Source organism: Ctenopharyngodon idella, chromosome 3, assembly GCF_019924925.1.
Source record: "Ctenopharyngodon idella isolate HZGC_01 chromosome 3, HZGC01, whole genome shotgun sequence".
NCBI classification, from domain to species: Eukaryota; Metazoa; Chordata; class Actinopteri; order Cypriniformes; family Xenocyprididae; genus Ctenopharyngodon; species Ctenopharyngodon idella.
In genome coordinates, this window is record NC_067222.1 from 7249354 (window position 1) to 7268703 (window position 19350).

General features: G+C 35.1%; 2 protein-coding genes across 33 annotated transcripts in view; one reads left to right on the top strand and one right to left on the bottom strand.

Annotated features, from left to right (window-relative positions):
* The window catches only part of LOC127509861 (fas-binding factor 1 homolog), a 78552-nt gene that overhangs the window by 9357 nt on the left and 49845 nt on the right, over positions 1–19350 (bottom strand). For 4 of the 28 annotated variants that reach the window (XM_051889036.1, XM_051889028.1, XM_051889029.1 and 1 more), the window contains 4 exons: positions 1917–2008; positions 1674–1805; positions 1110–1210; positions 836–1042 (listed from right to left, as the gene is read on the bottom strand). In XM_051889036.1, coding sequence (XP_051744996.1) covers positions 836–1042; positions 1110–1210; positions 1674–1805; positions 1917–2008 — 532 coding nt within the window. Of the gene's footprint in view, positions 1–835; positions 1043–1109; positions 1211–1673; positions 1806–1916; positions 2009–2910; positions 3100–4823; positions 4886–4969; positions 5042–5119; positions 5510–6079; positions 6177–6453; positions 6600–7417; positions 7548–7624; positions 7745–7817; positions 7860–7959; positions 8026–8101; positions 8223–8311; positions 8363–10463; positions 10525–10712; positions 10789–10873; positions 10925–11011; positions 11040–11478; positions 11896–19350 lie in introns of those variants that run through there. The other 24 variants (XM_051889037.1, XM_051889032.1, XM_051889023.1 and 21 more) reach the window with 20 other exon arrangements.
* The window catches only part of LOC127509904 (uncharacterized), a 107198-nt gene continuing 100100 nt past the window's right edge, over positions 12253–19350 (top strand). For 2 of the 5 annotated variants that reach the window (XR_007929392.1, XM_051889225.1), the window contains exons 1-3: positions 16527–16897; positions 17110–17454; positions 17530–17874. Coding sequence is in view for 4 of the 5 variants with exons in the window: in XM_051889225.1 (XP_051745185.1) it covers positions 16840–16897; positions 17110–17454; positions 17530–17874 (748 nt within the window). In the remaining variant the exon portion in view is untranslated. Of the gene's footprint in view, positions 12367–13870; positions 14273–16521; positions 16898–17109; positions 17455–17529; positions 17875–19350 lie in introns of those variants that run through there. The other 3 variants (XM_051889229.1, XM_051889227.1, XM_051889228.1) reach the window with 3 other exon arrangements.

The following is a 19350-nucleotide window of genomic DNA, read 5'->3' on the forward strand; positions in this document are numbered from 1 at the left end:
ATAATAAACAATTATTTAAATTTTAATAATAATTTGTTGATTTTGTATATTCATTTTTTTACTTTAATTTAAAATAATAATTGTATTCATTTTTGTAATTTGGCTACTTCAGCTTATTTTATTTCCATTAGTTAAAATATTTTTTGGAAGATTTTTCAAAGTGTTTTTTTTTTTTTTTTTCCCATGTAATAAAAAAAAGTTTATTCATTTATAAAAAAAATGTTCATAATATTTATTTTCTATGTTAATTAAGGAAAACCAAAATAATAATCTTTTAATTTATTTTATAAATAGTAATCTTTTAAATAATTTTTAGTAATCAATAACAACACTGCTATAGAGCAATAATGATTCCCACTTTTCCAGTGGCCTAGTTTCCGGAAGCATTTTCCCATTCATTTTCTCCTAAGGGATTTCAAAACATTCTTCAATAATCCATGAGCAAAAGCAGTCAGATCCCAGGCCAATCACATGACAAACTTTGATCTGAAGTATTTGAAGATCAGGATTTAATGTAGGACTAAATGAACTCTTCATCAGTGTGTGTGTACTTGGTACTCCCCATGTTATAGGGACCAAATGTCCCCACAAGGATAGTAATGCCAGTAATTTTTGACCTTATGGGGACATTTTTGGTCCCCATGAGGAAAATGGCTTATAAACTATATAAATTAAGTGTTTTGAAGATGTAAAAATGCCTGTAGTTTTGTGTGATGGGTAGGTTTAGGGGTAGAGTTAGTGTAGAGGAATAAAATATGTACAGTATAAAAATCATTACGTCTATGGGAAGTCCCCATTAAACATGGAAACCTGTGTGTGTGTATGAGTGTGTCACCTCTGCAGGTCTCTGAGTCTCTCCACCTCTCTGTCTCGGTCCTGTTGACTCTGTGCGAGTCTGCGCTGGTGCTGCGCCTGAATCTCCGCCCGCTCCTGCTCCGCCATACGTGTGACGGCAGCCAGTCTCTCCGCCAGGTCCTCGTTCTCCTGCCGAGACCGCAGCTCTCGCTGGGCGGCCGATTCCTCCAGCAGCTTCACACGAGCTCTGAGTCGAGACGACTTGTGTGAGACCAAACCACACTGTTTTAACTCAGTGTGTGTGTGTGTGTTACCTGTGCATGTTCTCCATGAGCTCAGTGTCCTGTTTGTGTCTCTGCTGAACGCTCTCTAACAGCATGTGATTCTGATCTCTCTCCAGCTGTAAACTCCTCACCTGTACACACACACATGAAGGCTCACTTACTACCACATGTCTGAGGTAATTCTGTGTTGCGTTCTGATTGGATGAGATGTGTTCAATTCACATCAGTTCAATGTATTAGTTTGACGTTATTTAGCTTCAGTTATATCAGGGATTCACAAATATTTTAGTCAGATGAACCCCTTCGAACTAAAATATTTACTTGAAGCCTCCATGAGATTTGAAGTTTATATTTTAATAATTTAACAACACATTCACATGTTCTCTGATGTCAATTAATTTAATTTTAATTGTTTTTAATGATTTAAGTAGTTGTTAACTTTTCATTCATTCCCAACCCCCTGTATTTCCCTCATGAACTCAAGTTTGGAAGCGCCTGACGGTGATGTTTACCACAGTTAAGGCTGCTTTAGGCACTGTTAATGCAGTGTAAAGCGTCTGCTGGTGTTTATTGCTTTAATGTGTGTGTTTGTACCTGTGCCTCCAGCTGAATAATGCGCTTCTGCAGTGACGTCACGTCTGCGTGCTGATGGTCCGTGTCTGTTCTGTGTCTGAGTGCGTTCACGTCCAGAGAGCTGCTCAAACCCCACAGATGAGACTGAGCCAACTGCGCACATACACACACACACACACACACAATCCCTTCATAAGTTTACTGAATATGAATCCACATCAGAGCATGTTATGTGTTGTAAATGTGTGTGTGTGTGTGTGTGACCTGTTGCTGTATGAGCAGCTGCTGTAGACTGTCTGCAGGCAGAGGTGTGTGTGTTTGTGTCACAGGTACAGCGCCCTCCGCTGGTGGGAACACTGAAACAACAGCGGTTTAAAAACACAAACACATCATAAACATTCAGCACCAATAATGTTTTACATTAACATGTATTTTCATGAAAATTAAGAGCAGATCCCTTAATTCTTATTTATGTAATTTGAAAACATGTTTAATGTTTTTAATATGTTAATACATCATTACTGAAATGTAAACAAAATATTTACGTCATGATAATATTTTAATAATACACATTATTATTATTGCTGTTATTTCACTGAATTTGTTTAATAACACACACACACATACGTCATAGTAATATTTAATAATAAATTATTTAAATTTTAATGCAAGTATTTAAATAAATTAATCATTGGTTGAATTTAAATATTATTTGTTGATTTTCATTTTAAAAATCTTTCACTTTTGTATTTTATTTTGTAAATGTTTCATTTTTACAGTAATACAGAAGACACATCATACATCATGGGAATATTTATTAATAATTTTAATAATTTTTATATTGTTTTATTTTTAATTTTAATAAATTAATATAAAACAATTTGATTAATTAAATCATATTCACTTTTGTAATTCATTATGTAATACAGAAGACATCATACATAATATTTATTATTATTATTTAAATTTATTATAAAACTATTTAATTAATATTGAATATTAATTTGTTGGGTTTCATTTATGAAAAAAATTATTGTATTCATTTTTTTGTAATTCTTGTAATTAATTTTTACAGTAAATTTAAAATAAGAGAATTTGGAGTTTAAATGCAAAAATATCACAATGGCAATATGCTTTTTTCCTTCATGCAGAATAATTCCCTATTTTATTTATTTATATTTTTGGGTGAATTGTGTTTTCGTGAGGTTTATATAATAGCGGTCATGATAAACTCCTGCTCTACACTAGCAGCACCTACACCGCGCTGCAGGGGGCGCTATAGTGGGCACAGGCCACCCGTGGACGGGGTTGGAGGGGGACATCTCTGTCGGGCCGTCCCGTCCTGAGGCTGTTCTGGGGTCCTGAGCATGTGCGGTGTGTTGTGCGCTGCTGGTTGTGTTAACGGGCCGTGACTCTCTGGACTGTGACGAGAGGATCTGATCGAGTCCTGAAACGGGACAGAAGTGGTGAAGAGGGGGTGGAGGGGAATCAGGGGTGTCAGAGATGTCCTAAAACAGGGCTTGACGTACACTAATTTTCTAAGCAGATGACTGGGTCACTACAGTGAGAACATGTTGAAAGGATATTGTGTATAGGATCATAGGGTTGTTTTAAGGTGTTTGACGGGTGACAGATGTTAAAATAGTGTGTAATTAGAGGGAACTAACTTAACTAGGAGATGAAGAAGATCTTTATTATGTTGAATTGAATTATTGCCTACATGTCACATGCAGGTAAGAAAATACCTGTTGAAATTTATAACCAGGCTTCTCACGTCTTTTAAAGGTGCTCTATGTAAGAATGACAACTAGTGGTTGAAATGGGTACTGCAGTCCAAATTCAAAATATTGTTCGCCCCGCCCCATCCTCTTTAGGCTCAATGCTCTCGCGGGTTGCCAGTTTGAAGACTCGCAACAGGAGCGAGCTCAATTGGCTGCAATTCGCTGCATGTGTTTTCCGCCGACGGGCAACCCGGGGTGGCGAAATACTATTGGGTAAATTGGCAATGTGCGGTCTTACACAGACCGAAACAAAAACAGAAATTCCGACACGCAACGCAAATTTCAAAGTAAAATAACTGGCTGTAGCAATGGTTTTCAGATAAACGAATATGTGAACTCAGCATGTTTAATAAATATCTACGAACATATTATGGTATTTTTATGCTTTAGTACAGTCAAAAACTTACATACAGCACCTTTAACCAATGATTTTCCATGACTTTTTCACATTTTTTTGTAAGAAAAACTGGCACATTCACAGAAGAGTTTGTGAACTGTGAACATTTATGACGGTTCCTCTAGATCAGAGCTTCTCAAACGTTTTGACTCCAAAAGGTGCCATGACTTTTGCAGTCATTTCTGATTTTCTGGATAAGGATTTTTTTTTACTCAATTTCCACCCAATAAAATATTTTAGATCTTGACATAACTAGAAAAATGTATACTGATTATAAAAATGACTACTGGGTTATATGATTTGATACATTTCCAAGACTTTCATCAGTTCTAGAAATCAATGAGGTTTCCTCATAAATTTCAGTTTTTTTGAGACATCCTGCTTCTTCAAAGACAACAATGTAATTAAAATAAGAAATATCTTAATTTATTTTTAGTAGTTAGCTAATTTTTTTTTTTACTTGTTTTGAGTTGTGTTTTCTAGGGTTGTTTGAAGGGTGTTTACTGAAAGGGACTTTAGTAACAGGAACACAACTAACCTTAGAAATCAGAGTCAGCTGAAATTAATTGAAACATTCAAATAATCAGGTAAGAAAATACCACTAAAGTTCTAGATTCAGCCTATTTGCATCTTTTGCACCAATTTCTTTACCTAATGTTTGTAATAATTGGATAAGGAATTGTATTTTATAGTTTTTTTAATAGATTTTATTGGATAATCATGTTAAAGCTTTAGAAGTAAAAAGAGCAATTTCTAGCTAATGAGTTGAGCAAAACCTCTAACATTTATATTCACTCTAAAAATTCCATGACTTGTCTAGACATATTATGTATTATGCCTCTTTTTACAAGATGTAATATAAGTCTGTTTTTCTCCAGAATGTGTCTGTGAAGTTTCAGCTCAACATATCCCGTCTGTGTTCAAACACTTTAGAGAATTTTGCATAATAGTCCCCTTTAACAATGTTTTATAGTGTGCAGAGTTTGACTGTACCAGGTTTATGTTGCGTTTCTGTGCTTGTGTTGTGTTGGATGGAGATGCCAGAGGACTCTCTGCTGGAAAACACATACACACTCCATTTAGTGCAACATAAATCACAGGACACCACAGCATTACAGCACTGTTTGTATTGACTGTACCTGGGCTCTGTGTTTGGGACAGGAGGCTCGTCCGGTCGTTTTCGTGGGGCTGAAGAGACATTTGATTTAGAGCTGCAAACACATCACACATTAGAGCAAATCTCTGCATCTTGATCTAGTCCAACCCAACATTCAATCACAAACCTTTACCTGAGAAACACGTCCACTTCCTCTACTGGACCTGATGAAACTTCCTGTTTCCTCTCTCTCTCCTCTGATTGGCTCACTAACTGTGTTTTCCTGCGACTGAGCGCTCCAGTGAGCCAGTCCTCGTCCTCGTCTCTCTTCACCGGTCTCGAGACAGTTTTAGGAGATGAGGGTGCGGCCGGCGGATCTGTGGGCGTCTCTTTCCGGGCTGTTAAGGAGGGAGATGCTGGAGGCTTCAGGATCTCTGGAGCAGGTTGTTTGGGTTCCTCCTTCATCTTTTCCTCCTCCTCCTCCTGCTTCAGGCCGAGCCAGTCTGATCTGGGCCGGGTGGCGCGTGTGGAGGGTTTGGGTTTGTGTTCAGGCGAGTGAACGCTCACGTCTTCAGTTGAGAATCTGACATGATACACAGAGCAATGAAACTGATTTATACAAATAAAATGAATCAACAAAGTTGTTCTACCAGCAACATTATTGATATTTGTTTTTTGTATTTGAATATTTTTGTGATTTGTATGGAAGCTTGTTTCCACCACTGAATAAAAAATAAAAAAGGTGTAATTGTGACTTTTTATCTCGCAATTCGGACTTTTTTTCCTCAGAATTGCTTCCATAGTTTTGTTAAAGTCCAAGTATTTTTGTCTTTTTTCCCCAGTACAAATATCTAAACAAATCAAGATGTATTTACAAGAAAAATCCCCTGCCATTGGGGTCAGAAAAATACACTTTTTTCAAAGGGAAAACAGGTTGATTTTTCTGACTTACGAAGCATAAACTCCCTTCATTTTGATCAGTTTCTCAGAAAAAAAGACTTCTTATCTTTGCATCTCTTTATTTAAGAATGTTTAGATAATTGTACTGTAAAACAAGACAAAAATACTGAGTAAGAACCTCACTTTCTGCAGTCTGTCACGTAGGTGACCTGCTAGTTAGTAGTCATGTTGTAACATTTGTGTGTTGACTCACCTGACAGATTGCCTCCGGGACTGACGGCCCTCTGGAGTCGAACCCATCGTGGGCTGATAAGAGCCGAACGTGAAGTCCTCCTCATCCATCAGAGAGGCTTCAGACAGCAGGACCAATGGTTAGTGCTTGTTTATTGATTTCCATGTCTTTTGGATACTTACTTCTGCATTTATGCATTTGGCAGATGCTTTTATGCAAAGTGACTTGTATTGCATTCATGTATACATTAGCTGTGATATAATCTATATGAAATTGCAATTATTGTGTATCATTAAATCATTCTCTCTCGACTGGCACTTAAGTGAGTGATCTGTGCCGTTTATAGTTATCTGCTCTGGTAAGTTAGCATCAGTTGAGATCGTGTCAGCCGTCACCTCTTCCGACTGAGCTCTTCTCTAGCGGTTTCTCCGTCTGTGGCGTCTCTTTCTTCTCTCCCGTCACGGGTCTCTCCAGCAGACGAGGAGACGTCCCTCGGCCCAAGATCTCATCCAGTTTGGTGCGAGCTCTCAGAGGAGGATCACTGATGAGGACAGAGACACAGAAATCACAACCGCTTCCTTCTCAATTCACCCACACTACAAATATCAGAGTTCTCTATAAATAATACCATAGAATAAGTAAATAATGTATTATCATTAGAAGTAGTAGCAGTAGTAGTGATGAAAAATGAAGTAGTATTGTCTTTAAATGTTAATAAATTGATAATATATTAATTAATATATAATGGCATATAACATTTTGCCTCCAAACTGAGTATATATAGATACTGTATAAAATAAAAAATATAAAATAAAACATAAAATAAATAATAAAACATAAAATAAGTAAATAATGATCTAATGTTAATAATTTTTTGATTCTTTGGATTATATATAACAGAAACATAATTAATAGTGATAATAATAACAACAACATTATTATTATTAGTATAAGAAGTATTAAATACTTTTCTGTTTTATATATATATATATATATATATATAAACATATATATATATATATAAACATATATATATATATATATATATATATATATATATATATATATATATGTGTATATATATATATATATATATATATATATAAAATCCAAACATTTAGAAATGTACTAAAGGAATGGAAAAAGCAGCCCTTATTATTGAATGAACCTGAAATGGTTTCTGATTGTTTTTAGATTATATATAATAGAAAGCTATTTAATATTGATGATTAATGAATAATTTGTTATTATTTACTTAATCTAACAGGGTTGATGCTTTAAGATTGCCCCCAGTGGCTTTACTTTTTAGTGATTACATCCAAACCTCTGGAGGAAAAACTCACAGGATTCAGACATTACCTCTCTTTTTTCAGTGTCAGTCCATTTCCATGTGTTTTGTTTGTTTCTCCGAAGCCCAGAGCGTCCATCAGATCATCTTCATCATCAAACGTCAGATCGTCCCTCTTCCTCACGGCAGCTGCTGGAGACGCTGAGGAACAGAAAGAGACGTCAGCGGTCACAGTCAGTCGTGTGACGCTCAGATGTGTGAGACGTCACCGCTCTCACCTGTCTCTGTTTTCTGAGGAACGGCAGGTGAGGAAGAGCGCGGCCGTTCGGTTTTCTTCATTGTCTTCTGCTTGTGTTCTAGATCGCCCAATAGATCATCTAACGAATCATCAACGTTATCTGTGATACATGAAGAACAGGGTTTTCAGTTGTTTATCTCACAGAGGTTTGTGTAAAAGCGTTGTTGTGATACCTTCATCAGGAGGAGGTGGATCAACACCCCCACCTTCATCATCTGAACCACATGCAGCATGAAAGTGGAGTAAATGGAGAAAATCAAAACCCTCATGAAGCCATTTGACGCTGTCAGACAGAAATCATGGTTTTGCTCTTACCCAGAAAGCTGAACTTCTTGTAAGCTCTCGCTGTGGAGGCTGGAGCAGAACTGGGCTTTTTCACTTCTGTAAAAACACATTAAACACTTTATAAACAGTGCTCTAAGAGTCAAAGTTAAAATCTCACTGTAGAGAAATGTACCTGTGGTTTTGCTCTTGTCTCCTGCTTTAGACGCTCCTCCTTTAACTTCTTTCCTCTGAACTGGAGCTGAACTCGGCTTCTTCTTTGAGCTGAACAGATCCGCATCCATGTCATCTATGTTCTGGAATGAACAAAACCGGAATGATGCCATACGTTTGATGATGTCACAGCTCATATTTCAGCCAATCAGGAAGCAGCAGCTTGGTTTACCTTCATGCTGTCCAGCAGAGCGGCAGGATCAGCCTCAGAAACATCAGAGCCCTGAGACACAAATTCACACATAAATGTCAAATAGAAGGAATCAAGAGTCTTTATAGAAGAGACAGTAGAGTTTAGGTGCTCTTTTCCGGTTTAGTAGACGCAGGGTTATTAACTAATATTAAAACCTTAAAAATAAACATTTTCATCACTTCAAAATAACTTAACAAACTTATTTTATTTCAGTTTCCAAAGCAATATTTCTCATTATTGTTTAGTTTAACTTAAAGTACTAAAATAACTAAAACAAATAAAAATAAATAAAATGATAGACATATAACAAAACATTTTATTAGACTCTGACAATAACACACAACAAAATCACTAATTCTTTAAAATAAAAATGGAAAATAACTTAACTAAAATTTTAACTTCAATATTAAAACCATAAAAAACGTTCATTATTTGAAATAAAATAAACTGAAATAATTTTTTACAAACTTATTTTATTTTAGTTTCCAAGGCAAAATTTCTCATTTTCGTTTAGTTTAACTAAATAGTACTAAAATAAAAATTAATAGAAATAGTTACGCATTACTTTCCATAAAAAGAAACTAAGTAACGTAATTAGTTACTTTTTTTAGGGAGTAATGGGATATTGTTTTAAAAGTAACTTTCCCCGACACTAGACATATTAAAAAACAAATCTAATAAAAATGACAAAAAAAACAACAACAACAAAAATGGAAAATACTTCAACTTTTAACTAAAAGTTTAACTTTAATATTAAAACTATTTTATTATTTAATATTTTACTATATTTATTAACATATTAAAACAAATCTGATAAAAATGACAAAAACACACAGAATCACTAAAAAAATTTAAACTAAAAGTTTAGCTTTAATACTAAAACCATAAAAAAACATGTTTGTTACCCTATCTTAAATATTTTTAACAAACTTATTTTATTTTAGTTTCCAAGGCTAAATTTCTCATTTTCGTTTAGTTTAACTTGAAGTACTAAAATAACCAAAACTGAAATAAAAATTAAACAATATTGTTTACGCATTCATTTCTATTAAAAGTAACTAAGTAATGTAATTAGTTACTTTTTTTAGGGAATAACACAATATCGTAACTAGGGGTGTAACGGTACATGTATTTGTACCGAACCGTTTTGGTACAGGAATGCATTACATTGCAACTTTAAGGTCTCCTGTTTGGGAACACTTCAGTTTTGTTAATTTTGATAAGAAACAAAGTGTCATCTTTCAAATTCTATCCATTTTATCATGAAATTCAAACAGAAAATGCCGTTTTGATGCTCTTTAATGTGGCGTGACAGATCTCTCTATAGGCGCCACAAGCAACAGTGCGGAGCGTGAGTGATCACGATCATCTCTTCCTCGTGAATACTAGTTACAGAATAAACATGAATGAACATTCAAAGGTATGTTGAAAGACACAGTACAACTTACTGAAACATATAATCTCTCGTGTAATCAAAGGCGTGTTTCAGAAACAAACATAATTAGTTACTGTTTTAGGGAGTAACACAATATTGTAACGCATTATTTTTTAAAAGTAACTGTCCTCAACATTAGACATATTAACAAACAAATCTGATAAAAATGACCAAAAAACAAAACAAAAATTAAAATGGAAAATACACAAACAAAAACAAATTCACCATTGTAATAAACACTTTAATAATAAAACACTGAGTGGACGTTTATTGCAGGTAATCTGGACTTTCATCTTACTGATTTATCTAGAAATGAGCTGCCTGTATTATTTCTTTATATTGCATGTTTTAATACATCGAACAGTGAATTCTGCACTAAAAAAAACTTTTGGTTACACTGTATTTTAAGTTGTCTGTGTTAGTGTAATTATACATTTAAGTACTGAGTAATAATAATTAACTAAATGCACTTACTATAGGGTTAGGGGTTGGTTTAGGGTTATTTGCATGTAATTATGCATAACTTATAGTTATTACTACAGTACTACAGTAGCCTCCTGTTTTATCTTAGTTTCTTTTAATTGTACAGCATTATATTTTACTCTGTAGTTTTTAAAGTGCTTTATTAAATTTGAATGGAAATTAATTGTATATGAGAAGTAATTAAAGGTGTTTGATCAGCAGCTCGTGTCTCACCTCCTCATCTCTCTCAGCCTCTTCTGCCAGTTTACTGAAGAAATCATCGTCCAGCAGTGATCTGAACACAAAGAGAGCAGCTTTATGTGACGTTTACACAGGTGACAGACTTTATCTGTGTCTCAGTTCATCTGTCAGCCTGTTGAGGTTCATTCTAGATGGTTTGTGATGAACAACTGTATTGTGTATTAGTTATTGCAGCTCAAATGAAGCTCAATGCACCCTCTGATCAACCATTATCAGACAGACCTCTTCCCACTGCGTGACATGAGGACGGCCGCGGGTCTGCTGGACACGGCTCCAGGCGAGCGTACCTTCACCGGACCTGTGGACCGAAGACACTCGCCTTTAAAACAGGTTAAACATGTCTGCTGCCATGAAAATACTGTGACTAGATCAGTGAATAATACCTTCATCATCATCATCACCCAGCAGATCTCCTAACACGTCATCTATAGATCCTGAGAGAAAGATGAAAATATATTACAGCTCATACAATAATTAGACATAAGAGAGAAACACAAACACAAGAGCTGAACTGAACTCACCTCTGAGACCCTTCTTCTGTTTTGAAGTCTGAAAAAGATGAAGATGAGGGATATTTCATACTACATTACTATCATTTTATTATTGTTCTGTATTAAACCACAGAATAATATCACATGGACCAGGCTTGTATAAATTGTTTTAGAACACTGATTTGCAATGAATACTAAATTTATAATACATAAATTAAAAATAGCATAGAAATAAATAGCAACAACGTTTAATTTCAATCTGTCCAAAATAATTATATTAAGTACTGTTCATTTACACACTTTTTTACTTATTACAGGTTCAGTAATTAATAGATGAACGCCAGGCTTGAACCTTCAATCTCTGTTACGAGCCCAGATTTGTAACCACTACGCCACCGTCGTCACGTGTTTGTTTCGTTGTACTGTAGTATTATATTGCATTTATTATTACTTTTGTGTATACTGTGTTTTATATAAGTAAGAAAGTTGGTGTTTACCATATCTGCTTCCCTGCAGGAGAAACGGAGTGTTTATGGTGAAATCTGTGCGCGTGCCCGTTACCAATAGAAACCGGGACAGCCTCAACAAAAGCACGAGCGCTGAGACCCAGATCAGCGGATCATCGTTCAAATCCTGCTCTGGATCGCCGTTGACCCGCTTTTGCTGCTGGTTCTGGTTCTGTATGGATGATTATTAGGACCCAGATCTGAGGATTCAGGTGTAAAATGAAATCCTGTCTGTGTTCCGGACGGGAAGAGCTTTATGTTGAATCAGTTCCTCGGAGTCAAAGATCGTGAATATCTGCTACCAGAACCGACACATAAAGTCACTTTAATTCTAGAGAAAGAATGATCAATAAACCACTATTATTTATGTAATTCCGAAACACTGTGATCATTCAGTATGAACTCCACGGGTTTGAAATTCCGTGACGCACTTCCTGTTTACAATAGGTCATTGTGGGTAGTGTAGTCCACGTGCACGTGGTAGTCAGCTCCCAGTTCACGCATCAGAAGAGCGTTTCTTCCTCAGAGTAAAAAATAAAACGGGAAGTAGTGAGAGTTTCCATTAAGAAGTCATGAACGGCGTTGTTTAGTTGTTTTATCTTTCATGGGTTGCACTTATAATGTTAGCATGTTTTTTTTACATCAAAAATTGTCATAATTTAGAAATAAAAGGCATTTTTGCTACCCTGATTTTAGCCCTCTGATTTGAACGCTCTGTTTTCAGGGTCTGCTGTGAGACTTCAGTGTAAACGCCCACTGCTGTGATTGGCTATTTTTACTATTACAGAAGCCCATTTCAGAGTTTGTTAACCCTGAAATGAGGGAAACGCTGGGCTTTCCGTTTCAAAATGGGAGGTATATCAAACCCGAGAAAGCAGGGTAAGTAAAGCTCATTTCTGAAAGGGAGGTAACTGACTCTGTGAACCTGACCTGGTCAGGAGTAGGTTTTCTTTGGTAAACCCAGAGTTTCTTTCAGTCTCCTCCCCCTTTTTATAGCTTAAAGGATTAGTTCACTTTCAAATAAACGTTTCCTGATAAATTTACTCACCCCCATGTCATCCAAGATGTCCATGTCTTTCTTTCTTCAGTCGAAAAGAAATTAAGGTTTTTGATGAACACATTCCAGGATTATTCTCCTTATAGTGGACTTCAATGGCCTCCAAACGGTTGAAGGTCAAAATTACAGTTTCAGTCAGCTTCAAAGGGCTTTAAACGATACCAGACGAGGAATAAGGGTCTTATCTAGCGAAACGATCGGTCATTTTCTAAAAAAAATACAACTGTATATGTTTTATATAAACAAACGTTCGCCTTCTAAGTGCCTCCGTCAAGACCGCATTTCCGCATTCTCCAAAATGCTTACGCTGTATGTCCTACACCTTCCCTATTCTACTTACGGAAAAAATGTAACTGGCGCTGCGTTCATTCCGTAAGTTGAATAGGGAAGGCGTAGGACATACAGCGTAAACTTTTTGAAGAATATAGAAATGCGGTTTTGGCGGAGGCACTTAGAAGCGATGTTTAAATATTCAATTCATTCCTTCACGCTGCAAAAATGCTTTTCTTACCGGTTGCTTTCGTCATAACTAACAGTGAAAACGTATTGTAACTAAGAGATTTGTTGAGTTTTGGCAAGAGTCCAGAACTCAGTCGCTGATAAATTTGCGCTGTTTGATTGACAGCTCCAGCGATTGTAAAGGGAGCGTTCTTTGATCACTTTTTACATTTTAATTTAATCACTGTTTAAATAACAGTTTATTTTCATCCTACTAAGAGAAACAATGTGAAGTTTACCATTTAGTCACTCGTTTGATTTACTGACACACAGACAAAGAATATTTGACTGTATGAATCAAGATACCAGATCAGGCATTCAATTGAACACAGTTACTTACATATTGTTGCATTACTGTCGAGTTCATATCATAAAAGTCTGTTTGCAAGGCCTGCGCCGAAATGCGAATGATTTACCAAAGAATCCACAGTGAAATGTACCGAACACAAATAAATAATGCTCAACATTCACACTGTTGAAAATAATAAAGGTAATGTTATTTTTGGCTCTCCTCTCCTCCTCATCTCACTAACACACCAGTGGGCGTGGCTAACGTTGCAATGATGAAGTAGGCGTTGATTTCTTCTGCGGTGTTTCACCTGTCATAGATAGGCACATTCCACAATGAGTCATACTGGCTTGGTTACAATAAAAGCTGTTTTTTACTTACAGGATATTCTTGTATGATGACCTCTTTTACGTGTCAAAAGCTCTGATTTCTCAGTTCATGACAATAGAAAATAGTTTTTTTTCATCAATAGTTGTGAATGGAAAAGTATGAGAATATTAAAATGTGATTTTGGTAGGTTATTAGTGAAATATCTCATATGAGTTTTGATTATTTAACTATATTCCATTCCTTTTTATTAAAAACTGAAATTCAAAAATCACAATTATTTTATCACATTTATAAGTCCAGAATGGTGTGAGACTAAAATGAAACTTCAGCTGCAGAACTTCTACAGAGCTTCTTCGTAGTTATCTTTTGACCTTTGTTTAAATCTCAGTACTTCTTTTGTCAAGACTTAAAAACCTGTTTATCTGGACTTTTTACACAGTTTAACAGAACTCTTTTGCGCTTACAGTAACAACGTCTCAACATGTTCATATGTCAATGTAGTGAAGGAGTAGCATACACGTAGACTGCTGATCCATGCACTTAATTTCAACTGAAAATGAGGTTGCTTTATACGTTCAGTTTTGTGGCATTAATTTTGGTGAAATCTAACGGTATGTATGCCTACATTTTTTTTTTCTGTTTATTTTCCAATCATATTGGCTTATCTGTCTTTCTGCATGTTCCAAGCTGAACATTCACAGAACTTTGGCTAACGTTCTGACAAGGTTCTCTCAAAGTTAATAGAATGTTCGTTCAAAGTTATCTGGGCTGCGTTTCCCAAAAGATCGTAGAGACCATGGCGCCACAATCTGCTTACGATGCTTTTGAGAAACGCAGCCCAGATAACTTTGAACGAACATTCTATTAATTTTGAGAGAATCTTGTCAGAACGTTAGCCAAAGTTCTGTTAATGTTCAGCTTCTAACCTGTTTGCAGAAACTTGATGTTTTGATTTAGAGATAACTTTTCCTAATTGGGAACATTAGCAAAATGTTCTTAGAACATATTTGTTTGCTAGGTTATCAGTGTAATCCAATAGTATCCAACTGCAGACCCGCAGCACCAGTTTCAGAACCGCAGCCACAGAACGGAAGTTAGGGGCGGGGCTTAACAGTCATATTTATGCTACCCATACATGTCATTTTCTTTTGTTAAATATAAGTTGTTTTTACGTGGATTTTGATCGGATCGATGTCTACAATATTTAATAACAATACTTTTAAATAAAGTCACTTTTCTGTTCACATAAATTGCATAAGATATCATGATGTACAAAGAGCAAAAATTTTTAAACAGCCTATTGGTCATGCTTAATGTCAATGAATGGATACAAACACAGTAGTTTATACTTCGAGGATATAGGCTACAACTATACGCTGTTTTTATTTTAAAAAATATTAATTAATGTGTGTTGTAAAGTGTTCCCATTTGACTATATGTGATAGTATTATTTCCTCCACGTTCCAAATAATACTTAAGGACACAGAGTTTGAGAAGATTTAATGTTAATGGATACAAACACTTTAGTTAACTGTTTACTTCAACGATGCTACAACTATACAAGTTTTTTTTGTATTAATTCAAACATATATTAATAAATGTGTAACATAGTGTTTCCCATTTGACTGTATATTTGATTGTATTATTTCCTTCATGTTCAAATTATTACAAATAATTCTTAGATTATGTAACATAGGCTATTTAATGTCAAATAAAAATAACCATTTTAACCTTGAACAAGTGAAACGTGTGTTTCTCTGTATGAAAAAAAAAATAGAATATTTAAAAAACATTTCTAAAATAATAGATTTAAAACATATTTAAACTGCTCATAATAAAATAAAAACAAGCAAACAACAAATAATCATCTTAAAACACTTAAAAATATAAGCCCATATCATGGCATTTCTGCCATCCCTGTCTTTTCATCCCTGAAAACGAAATGAATAAGTTTTATTAATTAATATTTATTTAATATTAACACGATAAATATCTTTGACAAATGCAAAAAAAAAAAAAAAAATCTTTAATGATAAAATGTGAAAGACGTGAACAGATTCAATAGCCTATAGCAGATAAACACTTAATATAAATATATAAATATAAATTCGTTCACCACATCAAATATCACACACTCACCGTACACCTTCTGTTGTAAATGTCTCATTGGCTTAAATGCATGTTTCACTTGTTCAAGGATTTGCAGTGATTAAATACATGAAGGCCTATATTTTGACATTAAATGCCCATTCCTCCGTGTCTTAATACTATTTGTCACAACATGATACGAAAATAATATCACTTACAGTCAAAGGAGACATTTGCTATGGTTACACATTTATTAATATATTTTCAAAATTATATGGTTAAAAGTATTTGTTCACAGTTTATACAAATTAGTTCCTGCCTTATGGACTAACAAATCATAGTTTGTATTATCCATTAACATGGTAGCCTAATTAAAAATCCTCTTTGTACATCATGATATCTTATGCATATTATGTGAACAGAAAAGTGACTTTATTTAAAAGTATTGTTGTTAAATATTGTAGACATCGATCCGATCAAAATCCATGTAAAAACAACTTATATTTAACAAAAGAAAAATGACATGTATGGGTAGCGCAAATATGACTGTTAAGCCCCGCGCCTAACTTCCGTTCTGTGGCTGCGGTTCTGAAACTGTGGTTCTGAAACTGTGGTTCTGAAACTTCTGCGGGTCTGCAGCTGGATATGTCTCGTGTAATGCGCTACTTCAATTCTTTCTATATCGGTCGGCTTTGGTTTAAAGCAGCAAGTAAAGCACAAATTAAAATAGTTCTTCAGCACTGCGTATGATTGACAGGTGAGTAGGCGGTTCACACGTTTTGACTTCCCGCTTATACCTGCATATTTAAGCTACGCAAACATGTTTTTGCTTGAGACGTTGCATTGTCTACGAGCTTTCTGAGTTTCTGAGGCTAAATCTGTGCCCATGTCTTGTTTGTTTTAATGTTTTATGATGGTCACATTTCATCACACTCTTTCGATGTCCCTCCTCCCGCGTAGTTAAGTGATTGAACTCCTTTAAAACTTTTTTTTGGAAAGAAAGTGAAAGCAGATCGGTCGACGTGCGGCTGCTTCTTCACACCTATAACGATCACCTGTAACCTGTTTCGATCTTCAGTTACAGCAGATAATGATAATGCACCTACATAAATACATGTTCTTGGCACCACTATTTATGATCTGTGATGGTAAGTATCATATCCATTCACGTTATATATATATATATATATATATATGTATATGTGTGTGTGTGTGTGTGTGGCCTACTTGAAACATTTTTTTAACAAAACAGGTAGACCAATAACATGGATCGTGGAACATATCAAAAGAACAGGGACTTCAAATGTAACCTTTCCTTTATCTATCTCTCTCATCTGATTGTTTTCTATTTTCTTTTTAGGGTTCTTAGTGAAAGGTCCGTCTGGTCCTCTGGTTGTTCGTCTGGGATCTTCGGTGGTTTTGCCCTGTTATGTTGATGAACCCTTACCTTTGAAAGGACTGAAGGTGATTTGGATACGAACAGATGTCAATACTCTAGTGCATGTGTACCAAGATTATGAGAGTCGACCAGACGCACAGTATCAGGATTATCATGACAGAGCTCATTTCTTCACTGATAAAATTATACATGGAAACTTCTCCCTCCGTCTGGAAAATGTGAGAGCTGAAGATAAGGGTTTTTACAGATGTAAAGTTTACACTGAGCAGGAATCTGATGAAAGCCTAGTTCAAATTAAAGAAGTTGGTGAGTGAAAATCTCTGATTTTTGGCTATAAATGTCACTTTATTGTGTGTTCTGATATTTTGTTTGTTCTTCAAGAGCATTTGAGTGTATTAGGATCAGATCATCCCGTATCTGCGTCTGTGGGTGAGGATGTCACTCTGAACTGCTCTGTGGACTCTCACATCCCACCTGAACACATTCAAGAGGTTTCGTGGAGGAAAATTGATGAAGATGAAAACATCCTGGTTTTTGAAAACAAAAAAACTCTACTAGTAGATGAGCGATACAGAGACAGAGTTGAGTTCTTCACTGATGAAATCCCTAAAGGAAACTTCTCTCTCAGACTGAAGAGTGTCAGAACCGAGGACCAAGGGGTTTACATCTGTCACGCGAATGCTGGAAATTTTTCTGCCAGTGCAACTGCAGAAGTGGAGCAACTGGGTGAGCAAAAAAAGCGTTCACATGGGTTTTATCAAATTTAGTGAAGATTTTTAATAGCATGCTCAGTGTTATTTTAATTAAGCATGTGTTAATTTCTGATGTGCTTCATGTGATCTATTTGCTGAATGTCAATGCCATACCAATGATGTCTTTCGTGAGCAGATAGTTAACAATATGGCGCTAAATTGTCCCCTTGGAATTATAAGGTTCTATCTGCGTTCTGAGCAGTTTTGAGATATTGAGCTTCAAAGATTTTGCATTTCATATAGCAAAAACTATATGGGGAACAAGTTTCTTTCAAACATGAAAATGACAGGGACCCTAAATGTTTTCTAAATATACAATATCAAAATCCTCTCAAATTTGTAAATGGGGATTTTAGGAACGGGTCAAACGCAGATAGAACCTTCTAATTCTAAAAAAAACACTTTTCGCTTGGAATTATAAGGTTCTATCTGCCCAAAAATGTATTGAATGATGATAATAATAATAAAATAATTTTCAAGAAACACAGTTTACTTATGTTTTAAAACACAAAATTAGTGTTGTAACAATGTGTTGACATGCATGAGAAAGTTAAATTTAATAGTTTTTATGACATTTATTTCATATTTTAAATGAATATTTTTTTTCTTATTCAAGTTAAGCATAAAAGGCAGTGCTAAATCTTTTGTCCAGTGCAGATTGAATTTAGGTAAGAATATGGTGGGTAATTTAACACATCAATGCAGGAACCATTTAAGTTTAAGTTTCCTTAGTGAGAAAGCAGCTACTGTAATACATCTGACAGGACTTTATTCCACAGAAAGTGGGATGGGTAAAATGGCTTTCTCTCTAGATACCAGTATGGCTGAACGTTTATTGTTGTAATTATGACCCCATCAATTAAATGATTGACTTTGATCTTTAAGGCTTAATATTGTCAAATTTAAGACATTTTAAGACTAAAAAACTGCAAGAAAACAGGCAATGCTTCAGCAAAGGTGTTTAACAAAGTTTAATAAACATTGAAAAATGTTTCACTGACTATATATAATTAAAAATATTTCACATTTAAATTATTTAAACTATGCAACAACTCACATTTTACATTGTTGGTAAAAACTAACATTTCATCTCACTTAATCTAGTATGCACTTTAATCCAGTATGTCATAGGGCAGAGATTTATAGCTATACAGCTCAGTACAAGTACACAGGATGGATCAAGGTTAAAACATAACCTAATACATACATAACTTTCCCTCATATGACAATGATGTGACTGGAAATAAGCAAATAGACTACAAAACCCGAACCTATCCTCTTAATAGCACTGCTGGATAACGTTGGTGTGGTGTCTAACTGAAAATAATTCCTCAGCAATCAGACACAGTAAAACACACAAAAAGACTGTAATTCCTGGAATTTGGGCTGCTGTCATTGACAAGATCATACATAAAACAGTCCATCATGAGGTTTCTAATAAACATCACGT